This window comes from Kogia breviceps, chromosome 19 (genome assembly GCF_026419965.1).
Source record: "Kogia breviceps isolate mKogBre1 chromosome 19, mKogBre1 haplotype 1, whole genome shotgun sequence".
Lineage (NCBI taxonomy): Eukaryota > Metazoa > Chordata > Mammalia > Artiodactyla > Physeteridae > Kogia > Kogia breviceps.
This window is the reverse complement of record NC_081328.1, coordinates 9506189-9519932: the sequence shown is the minus strand read 5'-3', so window position 1 is coordinate 9519932 and position 13744 is coordinate 9506189. Positions and strand designations below refer to the sequence as shown.

Below are 13744 nucleotides of genomic sequence, written 5' to 3'. Positions count from 1 at the left end.
TTAATGACTTAATTGGCAGGGAGAACCAATATATCTCAGAAGATCTGCATTTCCAATAATTTTTACAACTTAATTATTTTTTGTGTGTACAATATTTATGTAATCAATTGTATACTTTAACTGTAATATCGCAATACAAAAGAAATTTACATGCATATTTTTATTGCAGAGACGTCTGACCAATTTTTTTTAACGGCTTTCAAGCGCAAAATATTCCTGTAGGCCAGTGGTTCTCAAAGTGTGGCCCCTGAAACAACAATATCAGCATCACCTGGTAACTTTCTAGAAATGCAAATTCTAGGATCCCACAGACCTAGTGAACCAGAAACTCTGGGGGTGCGGCCCAGCAATCTTTGTTTTAACAAACCCTATAGGTAAAATTCTGATGCACACTCAGGTCTGTGTGCTAAAAAACACTTTTTAGAATAAAATTCTGATGGAGACATTAAAAAAGAAAACACCTAACACAAGGAGGAGAAAAATGTAAAATTCCTGAAGAATTTATTCATGTATTTTTTATTAAATGGATGGTGATGGATATTAAATCACTATGATTGATTCCACTGGATATGTTTAAAAGCATGAAGTTTTAATTTAAATTGTCAGTATTAACAATACGATAGGATTTACATCCTTCAAATTTTTTACTTTTAAAATTTAAAAATTTTTAAGATGTGAGGGATGTTTATAATCATTTTACAGAGTATATAAACTTAAAAGTTGAAGGATCACTGGTCGAGAGTAGTGGTTCTCAAACTGTGGCCCTTGGACTGGCAATACTGCAATCGCCTACAAGTTTGTTAGAAACGCAAATCCTCAGGCTCCAGCCCAACATACCGTGTTCCAACAAGTTCTCCAGGTGATTTTCATCCACTTTAAAGTTTGAGAGCTGCTGGTCTATACTAGAGCAGGGGTTCCCAAAATTTGGTGTGCATCTGAATTACCTGGAGAGTTTCTTAAAACACTGACTGCTAGACCCTAATCCCAGAGTGTCTGGCTCAATAAGTCTGGGGTAGGATCCAAAATTTTGCATTTCTAACCAGTTTCCCATGAGATAATAATGCTGATGCTGCTATTCCACAATCACACTTTGAAAATCACTCACTGGTCTAGAGAGCTGTGGAAATCATATCTATACTTTCCTATGTCAATACCCAAAATGTAAACCCTTTCCCTCATCCTTCAGAGTAGATCTCCCTCGTGATATGCTCTCATACATTTGCCTTATACACTTTGCTTTTTTTTTTTAAACAACTCACTATTACTTCATCTGTTTTCCTCAGTAGAGTTCAACTCCTATGAGTAAAAGAGCCACATGAATCTTGCCCCTTCTGTATACCCAGCACCTAGGCACAATGCCCACCTCATAGTAGGTATTAAACATATTAACTGATAATTAACATTTGTTGAATAAATTACATGAAATATCAGTTTTACTATTACACGGCTAAGGCTATTATTAGAATGCCAACAGTCCTGATTTGCCTGGGGCTATCTCCCAAGTGCTAAGGGGACTGAAAGTCCTGTGTCCCAGGACTATCTAGCCTACCATCTTAAACATCATCAAGGGCAAAAAACAAAGGAATATCTGGATAATGCATTATTCAACTTGTTTTTCAATTTCATTATTAACCCTAGCCTCTAAATAGGCTTCTATTATACTGTGCAAGTAGAAATAAAATCAAGATTTATCCAATGATAAAATTAACATTGTACTACCAAGAAACTTGACATTTTAAGGCAGTTTTAGTATGGGGGTTAGGGGAAGACTTATAAACTTACCCTCTTTAGCCAAATACAACTCTTTAAATTTTGCTCTCTTTTGATTAAATTCTTGCTCAAGCTGCTGCTTTGCACGTAAAAATTCTGCATTAATTTTTTCCAATTCTGCTACCCGTTGCTGAAGAGAAACTGGAAAGAAAAATACTAGTTAACAAGTAATAACTTTTATTAATAAATTAAGTTACAAGAATAAATTAGTATTGTGGCTACACATTTCTATAATGAAACAAGTGGTCAACCTTCTTCCAAAGATCTAATATATTCTAGGAAATTCTAATTTTTCAAAAAAGACACTTTTCCTAGACTTAATACACACATTGTGAATGAATCATGTAAAGTGAAACAGCACGTATATGGAGAATCGCATAAGGCAAATTTCCCAAAAGAAAGCTTCTAAGTTCCTTTGTATAACTGACAGAATGTCAATCCACTTACAGAATTGTTAAATATTGGATTATTTGGGCTATTTACCCCACAAATGAACCCACTACCAATTTTGCTAGCTTCTGTCTCTCTCAAGTGTTATGAGCAAAATCTAAAGGGCACCCTGATTAGGACAGCCATACCAGCCTGAACTACTCTCCCAATTTCAAGATGATTTATTACCATTACACTGAAATCATAATCAAGAAACCTTTCATATAGAAAGGGTACAGAATCGTACATTCTGTATGAACTCTCAATGACTGGGAGATTATCTGGTTTTTAGATTAATTTGATTTTGGTATGGTAGGGATTGGGACACATTTTTACTTTAGGGGCTCTATAATTTGGTCACAGCTAATTATATAAACACCTATCCTGACCAAACCCAGAGGGTCTTTTGGTTCAAGCAAGGAGAGGGAAATTCAGGAGTCCAAACCCCTGACCTCCCCCTTTTCCCCAACAGCAACCTAGCCACAAAGCTATGACCCTAATCGCTCCAGGGGATACTTATCAGTACTAACACCTCTGCCTGATTACCTAGGTCAGCAGAGGTCTCAGTTCCCTACAACGAGCCACCCCCAGATAATGATGATTTACTAAAATTTTAACCATGATCTGAGATTATCTCTGAAGGTCTTCCCCCCACAACCTATTACTCAATTTAACTGAGGTTATAATTTTATAACACACGAAAAAAGACTGGAAAAAATGCACCAATGATTTGTCTATGACAAATAGAATTATGGCTCACTAGTTTCTTCCACGTGCTTTTCAAAGTTCTCTACAACTTCTTTGATAATAAACAATTAACTAAAACCACTATTTGCTCAATCCCATGACATCTTCAGACTAGCTTCACTACAGATCTAACAGCATCGATGCAATCCATGGCAAAAAAAAAAGGAAATGACAGCTACTTTGAGTTCCATGTCATTAAAGGTAAGGAGTCATTTTGAGGAGCAAACATCTAGGATCTTTAGGTCAAAGCAAAGAATGACATCTGGTCATCTGAACATGTGCTAACCTTCGGAGAAAGACAAGGATGGAGAATCCACTGGAAGGAGGAAACGTGCACTTATTTCATATTTACCATTTGAAATCATGAAGGAAATGGGTTCTCTGTGCTATTTACTTGTCTTGGTATTTTTATTGTCCAATTCCAATTGTTAAAAAAAATAAGCAAATTTTCCACTTAACATTTTAAAGTTACTGGTACCTACTGATTAATACATGGGTTAAGGAAGGGAACTGGAAAATACAGAAAGAAGAAAAAGCAGGATCCCTCTGTTCTTACTTTTCCCTAACAACTACACTCCCACCCACTACTACCTTCTACTAAAACACACTCACACATACACACACACACAAAATGTCCATACCTTTCAACATTATATTTATATTTAGGAGTGAAGGCTAATGAATCAATAAAAACTAAAATGCAGCCTTTAAAATTACAGCCAAGAGGGCTTCCCTGGTGGCGCAGTGGTTGAGAATCCGCCTGCAGATGCAGGAGACACGGGTTCGTGCCCTGGTCCAGGAAGATCCCACATGCCGTGGAGCGGCTGAGCCCGTGAGCCATGGCCGCTGGGCCTGCGCGTCCGGAGCCCGTGCTCCGCAATGGGAGAGGCCACAACAGTGAGAGGCCCGCATACCGCAAAAAAAAAAAAAAAAAAAAAAAAAAAATTACAGCCAAGAAAGATTAAGTGTGTTTCCACTACTCCCAGCGCTGTCCTGTCTCTGACCCACAGTTCAGGCGCCATCCACACCCACAGGTCTGGCTGCCTCTCTCCACAATTCAGAACAAATTTCAATTCCAAGAGTCATGATCCCATTGAGGATACACCAAGTAACTCCCTTATTTGTTTTCTTAATAAAAAAATTTAAAATGCCTCCCCCATTTTTTTTAAATCCACCTCAAGTACTTCTAACATACTGCAATTCTACAACACAAAAGCCAAAACAACTGCTTTTTACAATGAATGCCTCTACTGCTATATGTAGAAAAATCAATTCACCTTGCATAAGACAGTAAGAAAGTTTACAAACAGGCATATCCTATATCATAATGCATAAGCAACCAACCACAAATCAAACTGAAAACAGATCTCATCACACAAAATACTTTATTATTTTTCTAACATGGTGACGAGCAGTTCACAATAACTAGCTAATAGTTCATGTAAAAACCACTTAGCCTGGCATATAGAAAAAAAAGGGTGTTAGCTGTAAACTAGTGAGATTTACTGATATTAAATGAATAAGGAGAGACTTCCCTGGTGGTCCAGAGGTTAGGATTCCACACTCCCAATGCAGGGGGCCGGGATTCGACCCCTGGTCAGGGAATTAGATCCCACGTGCCACAGCTAAAGATCCCATGTGCCACAACTAAGACCTGGAGCAGCCAAATAAATAAATAAATAAAAATTTTAAAAAATCAATAAGGAAAACAGCAGAGTGATCAACTGGCTTTGACAAAAGACCAGAAGTCACTTCCAGCCTCGTGATTCTGACTCAGTTCCATGCTTAGACTTCCAGCTCATATCCTTCCCTACTACCACGTATCAACACGGACAAACTGTTAACACCAACTTCAACAATATTAAGCCTGCTGTAACTCACAGCTGAGAGCTATTAGTATACCAGCCTTTGTTAAACATTCCACACATTCTGTATATTGCTACCTTCGTTTGAGTAATAAAAAAAGGGGGAACACTATGTTATGCAATGGCTTCTTTTAATGCTTGACATCCAAAGGGAAAAAGTATTACACCATTTTATTCAAAATGTCTGCATTGGTGGTATAGGGGTGAGCATAGCTGCCTTCCAAAATGTCTGAATTAAGCAACAATACAGAAAGAAAAGAATAATATGGCAAATAAATGAAGGAAATATTCAATAATAGGTATATCTCCTTCCCTAATTTTAATATGAATGGGAGAATATGTAATAACTTAAAAATATCTTTAAGCCTCAGGCTGTGTCCTACTATTACATTCCTCTAAGAGTGTATGAAATTCGATGAGACATTATCAATGGGAAAAGAAAAAAAATACAGTCTAGATCAAATATTACTACAATCAGAATCTTTTTGTTTAAAAATGTTCAAGATCCAAGAAAACACCTATTTCAAGGAAAAAAGAAAAACGCATAACTCCAGTGGAACAAAAGAGTCTGAACAGTTCCTGAAACTCAGAAGTCTTAACCTGTGTATCACTCACTGGCTTTTAAAATGAAACTGTTAAGTACTGTAGGTACGTACACCCATCCAATGGAATAATATCAAGTCAGAAAAATTACATTAAAAGATTAAGGGGCTTCCCTGGTGGCACAGGGAAGTGGTTGAGAGTGGTGGTTGAGAGTCCGCCTGCCGATGCAGGGGACACGGGTTCGTGCCCCAGTCCGAGAAGAACCCACATGCCACAGAGCGGCTAGGCCCATGAGCCATGGCCGCTGAGCCTGTGCTCCGCAACGGGAGAGGCCACAACAGTGAGAGGCCTGCGTACCGCAAAAAAAAAAAGATTAAGACACAAAATTAGATATAATATGATCTTTGGAAAATATATGTATTTTTAAAAAGACTGGCAAGAATATGCCAAATTATATTCAGAGTGGTTGCCTTTCTGAATCAAAGCATAAATTAGGGACTTCCCTGATGGTGCAGTGGTTAAGAATCTGCCTGCCAATGCAGGGGACACGTGTTCCATCCCTGCTCCAGGAAGATCCCACATGCCACAGCGCAACTTAAGCCCATGCGCCACAACTATTGAACCTGCCCTCTAGAGCCCATGAGCCACAACTACTGAAGCCCTAGAGCCCATGCCCCGCAATGAGAACAGCCACCGCAATGAGAAGCCCGTGAACTGCAACGAAGAGTAGCCCCCGTTCACCGTAACTAGAGAAAAAGCCCGCAAGCAGCAACGAAGACTCAACACAGCCTAAAATAAATAATTTTTTAAAGGGATAAATTACACTGATTGGGTTTAAATTAAAATAAGGTGCTTCCTCTTTTTTTTAGTTTTACTGATTATAATTTTATCTTATTGCTCCATCTCAATCTCTCTGCTCATAAAAAGTGCACATAACTTACTTCAGTGGTCTTAAAATATTTTAACACACTAAATGGTCATTTTATAAAACTACACTTATATTTTCCCAGGACAAACAATTTGCTAAAACAGATAAATTTTCTAAAAAAATAATCTCTTCTGTTTCAGAAGTGGCCTTCCAGCTAGGAAATTACCTTCTCCCTGTACTCTGAAAACTAATCATGTCCAGCCTCTTTGAGGAATTACTAAAAATGATTATAATTTGCAGTAAATCTACCCACTGACTTGTGCTTTGTTTAGAGAATATTAAGTAAATCCACAATTACTTAGCATGCCTCAAGAAGGAAGGGGAAAAGAGAAAGTAAAGGAGTCTGCAAGCAGGTAATTGGGTTAACATTACCAATCACTTTACAATATTAGAGGAAACAGATATGGCACTTGGGAATCACTTTTTCCATAATACTAAAGATAATCATAAATTCTTTAGTGTAATAGAAAGTTGTCATTTCACTTCATATAATCCTCCAAACTGAGTTTAGCAACTTTAAGAAACTGCATCCTTTTACCTTGTCCACTTACTCAGATGAACCATTCTGAAACAAAAAAAACATCTGGTGATGAAGTTTACACAGAACGTCTTCTTAGCCTTCCTTATGTGAACCAAAGAGAAAATCCTTATTTTCTTTATTCTTTTTTGCAACTCTCTTAATTACGCATCATAATATTTCAGATAAAAGATAATAATACTTTTTAAATAATGGGTTTCAAATAAGAAATGCAATTATTTCTCATGTAAAGATTAGGTGTTTATGTAAATTACTTGAAAATGTTATAAATCCAGGAAAAATATTAAATGAAAGAACAAACTGGCACCAAATTTTAATTCAGGTGGAAAATGAGATAATGAAAAACTAATTAAGAAGAGTCTTCAAAAGGGCAAAAGCAGAATTAAGAATGGAAAAGACTGATTTGGGGGAGGGGTAGCAGGGGTGGCAAGGATAAAGGTGGGAAGAATCAAAAGACACAAGAATATTTCCTAATTTTCAGCCTCCCTAGAGATGTTAATGATCAAAATTAACCAATAACCTCTAGGGATTTGCAGTGTGGAATTTTCTGGGTCTAATTTTTAGTTTATATTATTGAGTGGGAATAATTAGGATCATAGTGTTGCAAGGATTTTAGAGATTATTCTAGTCCAGCGTACTTCAAACTAAATGTCAATCCCTTAGCGAGTTGTTACATCAATTTAGAGATTAGCAATCTGCCTTTTATTTATTTATTTTATTTTTTGGGGGGGGCTGCATTGGGTCTTCGTTGCTGCGCGCGGGGTTTCTCTATTTGTGGTGAGCGGGGGCTACTCTTCATTGCACTGCGCAGGCTTCTCATTGCCGTGGCTTCTCGTTGCGGAGCACGGGCTCTAGGCGCCAAGGCTTCAGTAGTTGCAGCACACGGGCTCAGTAGTTGTGGCACACAGGCTTAGCTGCTCCGCAGCATGTGGGATCTTCCTGGGCCAGGGCTCGAACCCGTGTCCCCTGCATTGGCAGGCGCTTCTTAACCACTGTGCCACCAGGGAAGCTCCAGCAGTTTGTCTTTTAAAGTTAATAAGACATAATAGGAAATATCAGCAACACATTTAATATGGGTATGTGTTATTTCATAACTGGGTTGCAATGGAAAAAGTGTTTCTTACTGTGGAGAGAGGTTAAAATAGTTTGAAAACCACCAATTCCTAACTCATGTAGGAATCCATTTCTATAACAACACAGACATGTGATCATATGGCTTACACATGAACATAAATCTAATAACTCAGTTCACTGCCTCATGGGGTAGCCAATTCCACCATTAAGAGATTTTAGATTATCCTTCCCCCTTTACTTGGACAATTGGTCATCTGTTAGAAATATCTGTTTTTAGTAATAGGACCCTAAATCATCTTCCTGAGAGATCTTAGTTCTGGCCTACAGAATTAGCAAGGAAAACTTCTAATATCTAACATCTATACTTGCCCTCTCCTTTCTTCTCCAGATGAAACATCTCCTAACCCTTTAATAACTTCTAAATTCTTCATTATCTAAGTTGCTCTCTCTGCATACTACAGTTAGTCAAAATTCTACATAAAATAGGACACACTGATCCTAACACAATACCAGCTTAGTAGAAACATTATATCTGGGGGCTATACTCTTAATAATGTACTGTAAATTTACCCTAGCTTTTTTTGGCCATGACCTCACATTGTCACTGTTAGCCCATAAGATTAATGTTAATCTAACACTGTCCTTAAATCCTTTTCACTTAAACTTAAGCCAAGGCTTCCTCCAACCTATACTAGCGCGGTTCAGCCATACTGTAGAGTTTTGTTTGAAAACAAAGTTTTAAGTTAAAGCTAGAGATAGAGCCCTTTGGTGTATCACCCGAGATCTCAGGAGAGGTTGATATTGATATATTAGATTGCTCTATTACTTACAAATTCATTCCAACCATCCTCAGTATCAAATCACATTTCATCTTATCCATGATTTCATGCCAGTATAGTCAAATGCCTTATTAAAATTCAAAAATAAGCCATCTACAATTTCAGAGTCAGAGAGGCTTGTGCTTCAACCCAAACCCAAGCACTTTCATTATATGAACTGGGGAAAACAGTTTAACCTTTCCAAGATTTCATTAAAATAAAGATGGTACCCATTTTGCAGAGTATCACATGCAATGAGGATTAAATATACCATCATATAAAAGCAACTCACATATAATAGGCACTCAAATGATAGTTACTATAGATAACTTCAGAATTTAAATAATTTCAGGTTGATAACTGTCCTTAAAAAAAATGGAGATGTACATTAGGCTCAACTTGTTCTAGAGATTCTTCCTAGTGATAACTACAAATCATTTTCTTTTCTAAAATGTTCATAAATCACTTAGTTAATAATCAATTCCTTTTTAAGTGTTCCAGAAATTGTATTTAAGCAAAGTTATCAATTAACACAAGCAGGTAAACAAAGTTTTGAAAAAAGTCAAAAACAGAGAAAAGAAACTACTGCGAACAAAAGAATGGGGATTTCAGGGAATGTTCAGCAGATAAACAATGCAGTATAAACTATATTCCAGGCTCTATTCCTATATTTTTAAAGGCTATAAAGCTATATTCCACCATATGCTCCCGTATGGAATATATATTGACAATGTGAACCATGCAAAGTCTGAAACAAATAAAGATAACTTGAAAAATAAACTAACTATACACACTACTATATATTAAATACATAACCAACAAAGACCTACTGTATAGCACAGTGAACTATACCCAATATTTTGTAATAACCTGTAAAGGAAAAGAATCTGAAAAAATATATATGCACACACACACACACACACACACACACACACACACACACACACACACACACATAACTGAATCACTGTGCTGTATACCTGAAACTAACACGACATTGTAAATCAACAGTACTTCAATTTTTTAAAAAAGCTAACTATATGGTTGAAATAAACTATGGACATTTTTGAATACTGGTCAAGGTATACAATGCAGTTCAACCACCATTACATTCATTTTACCAGATAATTTTAAAATCACCTTAATTTCTGATTACATTTAGCCCAATTACCATAACTGTCAAAAGCCTGTGTTCAACAGCTGATATAAATATGCATGGATAAAAATGGATAGTTACCTACTCAATTCGTACAAACTGGTATTATTCTACTTCTCAAGTATTTCAAATACCAAATGGCAAGCCAGATGAAAAAGCATGATTGTGTCATTTGCAGAGACATGAATGGACCTAGAGACTGTCATACAGAGTGAAGTCAGTCAGAAAGAGAAAAACAAATATCGTATATTAACACATATATGTGGTATCTAGAAAAATGGTATAGATGATCTTATTTGCAAAGCAGAAATAGAGACACAGAGGTAGAGAATAAACATATGCATACAAGAGGGAAGGGTGGGGGGTGTGGGATGAATTGGGAGACTGGGATTGACATATATACACCATTGATACTATGTATAAAATAGATAACTAATGAGAACCTACTGTACAGCACAGGGAATTCTACTCAATGCTCTGTGGTGACCTAAATGTGAAGGAAATCCAAAAAAGATATGTATACATACATATACGTATGTATGCATACGTATAGCTGATTCACTTTGCTGTACTGCAGACGCTAACATTGTAAAGAAACTATACTCCAATAAAAATTTTTAAAAAAACTGGAAAAAAAAGAAAAAGCATGACTCTCACTAGACTGATAAGCAGATATCAGTCTACTTATATTATTATCAGATAATATGGATATTTAAATATTTTAGAGCCCCACTTACAAGACAAAGAAAGCTATTCAAAACTTAAATATCTTAAGTTTAAAACTTAAAGAAGGCTTATTTAAGGAAACAGCCAAAAGAATTCAGTTTTCTGAATAAATGAATGCCTATTAACTCTACTGGCATTCACAAGTAGAACTACATCATGCCACTTCAGGACCTGGCTTGGAACTCTGAGAATTCACTATCAGTGAAGTTGCATTTAATCCTTACTTTGTGCTTGAATTAACTAAGTGTCAGTAAGGTTGCTGGTGGGAATGCAAAATAGTACAACCACTTTGGAAAACAGTTTGGCTGTTCCTTACAAACACACACCTACCATATGATACAGAAATCCTACAAATGAAAACATAGTTCCACACAAAGATTTGTACACAAATGCTCCCAGCAGCTTTACTTATAACAGCCAAAAATTGGAAATAACCCAAATGCCCACTATAAATGGACAAATAATAGTGTATTCATACAATGGAATATTAGACAGCAACAAAAAGGAATGCATTACTAATGACACAACATGACTAAATCTCAATAACATCGTGCTCAGTGAAAGAAATCAGATACAAAAAGTATGATCCCACTTATATGAAATTCTAGAAAAGGCAAAACTATATGTCAGAAAGCAGATCAGCATTTGCCCAGAAGTGGGGGGAGGAATTTAACCACAAAGTGTCATGAAAGAACTTTTTGGGGTAAAATGTTCTATAAAACAATTATGGTGATGGTTACAAACTATATAGGTTTGTGAAAACTCATGAATCTATATATTTAAAACTAGTAAATTTTAGCATAAATTATTTTTTAATCAGCTTTATTGTGGTATGTGTTTACAATTACAAGAATAAATTAGTGCTTGGTAACAGCCTAAGTGCTATCCTCATAGTCAGTTTTATTATCCTCATAGCACTTATCACTATCTGAAATTATTTCTCTAAATATCTGACTGTTTAAATATTGCTCCATACTCAAGCAGACCCTCAGTGAAAACTGAGACTTTATGTATTTTGCTCGTTGCTACATTTCTAACACCTAGAACTGTGGCTAACACATGGAAGGTGTTCAATAAACATTTACTAAATAAATAAGTAAACGAAAACGTGAGCTGGAATAACTAAAACCCACTGATGAAGAGGAACGTAAGTCAGGATTTTAAAAGATAGCAAGGATCAAAAGAAGCAAAGGAGAGAAGAGTATTCAACTGAGAACAATCAAAGCCAAAGGGAGCAACACAGTAATGCATATCTGTCTAGGCGTCAGCAAGAAAACATCTCTGACACAGGGGAAACTGCAACTTTCCCCACTTTGCACAGAAGTCCCAATGAGTTACTCCTTGGCTTTTTCCAATACGGTAGCCACTAGCCACATGAGGCTACTGAACACCTGAAATGTGGCCATATCTGAATTCAGATATGTGTTAAGTATGAAATATATATGAAATTTTGAAGACTTTAGTACAAAAAAAATTTTACTATCTCATTAATACTTTCTATAGTGATCACATGTAGAAACTGTAACATCTGGAATATACTGGGTAAATAAAATACATTATTAATTTCCAGAAAGTTATACACAAATGTTCAGAGAAGCATTATTCATAATAGCTAAAAAAAGGAAACCCAAATGTCCATCAACTGATGAATGGATAAACAAAATTTGGTACATTCAGACAACAGACTATTATATGTCCAAAAAAAGGAATGAAGTACTGACAATTTACAAGATGGATGAGCCTTGAAAACATTATGTTAAGTGAAAGAAGTCAGACACCAAAGGCTACAAATTATATGATTCCATTTATATGTAATGTTCAGAAAAGGAAAATCCATAGCAACTAAAAGATTAGTGGTTTGGAATTAAAACCACTAATTAATTAATGGTTTTAATTAAATTAAATGGTTCTAATGGTTTTAATTTAAATTATTTTGCTATATGAATTAAATGTCAATAAAGCTGTTATTTTTTTTAGTTTATTTCACCTGTTTCTCTATTTGGAAGTGTTTGTCTTGATTTTTTTTTACTTTTTTAATGTGGCTGCTAGAAAAGACTTAAGTTACATCCTTTGGCTCACATTACATCTCTACTGGACAGCACTGTTCTAGAGAGCTTATGGTGGGGGGTGATACCCTGGATATTTTGAGCTCTCAGTTTTACCTCTATTTTTCTTACACTCTCCATTTTTCCCAATTTGCCAGCCTGCTTCAAGTATCACCATACTTCAGGGCCAACTAAGACACTAAGATCAGTCATCTTAAAACGCCAGATTCCCTTCTCCCCTGTGCTTCTACAGTTAGCACAGTGTTACTCTACTATAGTATGCAGACTGTTACTGGTCTAATAAGATAAGGAGTTTGTGTAAGAACATAAAATCAACTAAGACCCTAAGCACATTTCCCAGTTCATCGGACACTTTCTGATGAAGGAAGCAGTACACTAGTTTACATTCTGGCGCAAGTTCTTTCTCCCCTTGCAGAGCACTGCTGTAGTAGACAACTGTCATATCCATGGCTGCCCATCATTTTTTAGTCTTTCTACATTTAAAGACATTCCATTTTATGAGTTTCAGCTCTCCAAAACAGAATTCAAACACAAATTCCCAGTCTCCCTTGAAACCAGAATGCAGGCATGTCACCTAAGGCTCTGCAATCAGACACACACAAATGCAAGTTCAGTTCAGAATTGAGCAGTGTAAAGAAACAAGGTTCCATTCTTGCTGCTGTACGGCTTTCAGTAGCTTCCCAGTGGGGTTAGTCCAGTTCCTGAAGCAAAAACGGCATCAGTGAAAGCAGCAATAGCAACTGTATTAAAATGGAGCTTCATATGCTCCTCGGCACCAGAGGAAACAGTCTTTCCTGTCCGGCCAGTTCTGTGGCAGCTTTTAGCCACAGACAGCAGTGATTCTCAAAGTGTGCTTCTGAGACCACAGAATCACTATCACCTGGGAACATGTTATAAGTGCAAATTCTCAGACCCCATCCCAGACCATCTTCATTCAGAAATTCTGGGTGTGGGGCCCAGAAATGTGCTTTAATAAGCTCTTGAGATGCATGCTAGAGTTTGAGAAGCAATGGCCTAGAATCTATTTCTCCCTGCTTTCCCAATGACTCTGTAAACTACTTCACATCTTCTCAAAAATTCCTTT

General features: G+C 36.6%; 1 protein-coding gene across 2 annotated transcripts in view; it reads right to left on the bottom strand.

Moving 5' to 3' along the window:
• Positions 1-13744, bottom strand: part of RABEP1 (rabaptin, RAB GTPase binding effector protein 1) — a 105271-nt gene that overhangs the window by 67288 nt on the left and 24239 nt on the right. Inside the window, exon 2 of one of the 2 annotated variants that reach the window (XM_059046695.2) lies at positions 1783-1911. The exons of the other annotated variant lie outside the window; for it this stretch is intronic. Within the exon in view, the coding sequence (XP_058902678.1) occupies positions 1783-1911 (129 nt within the window). The remainder of the gene's footprint in view (positions 1-1782; positions 1912-13744) is intronic. 2 annotated transcript variants of the gene reach the window in all.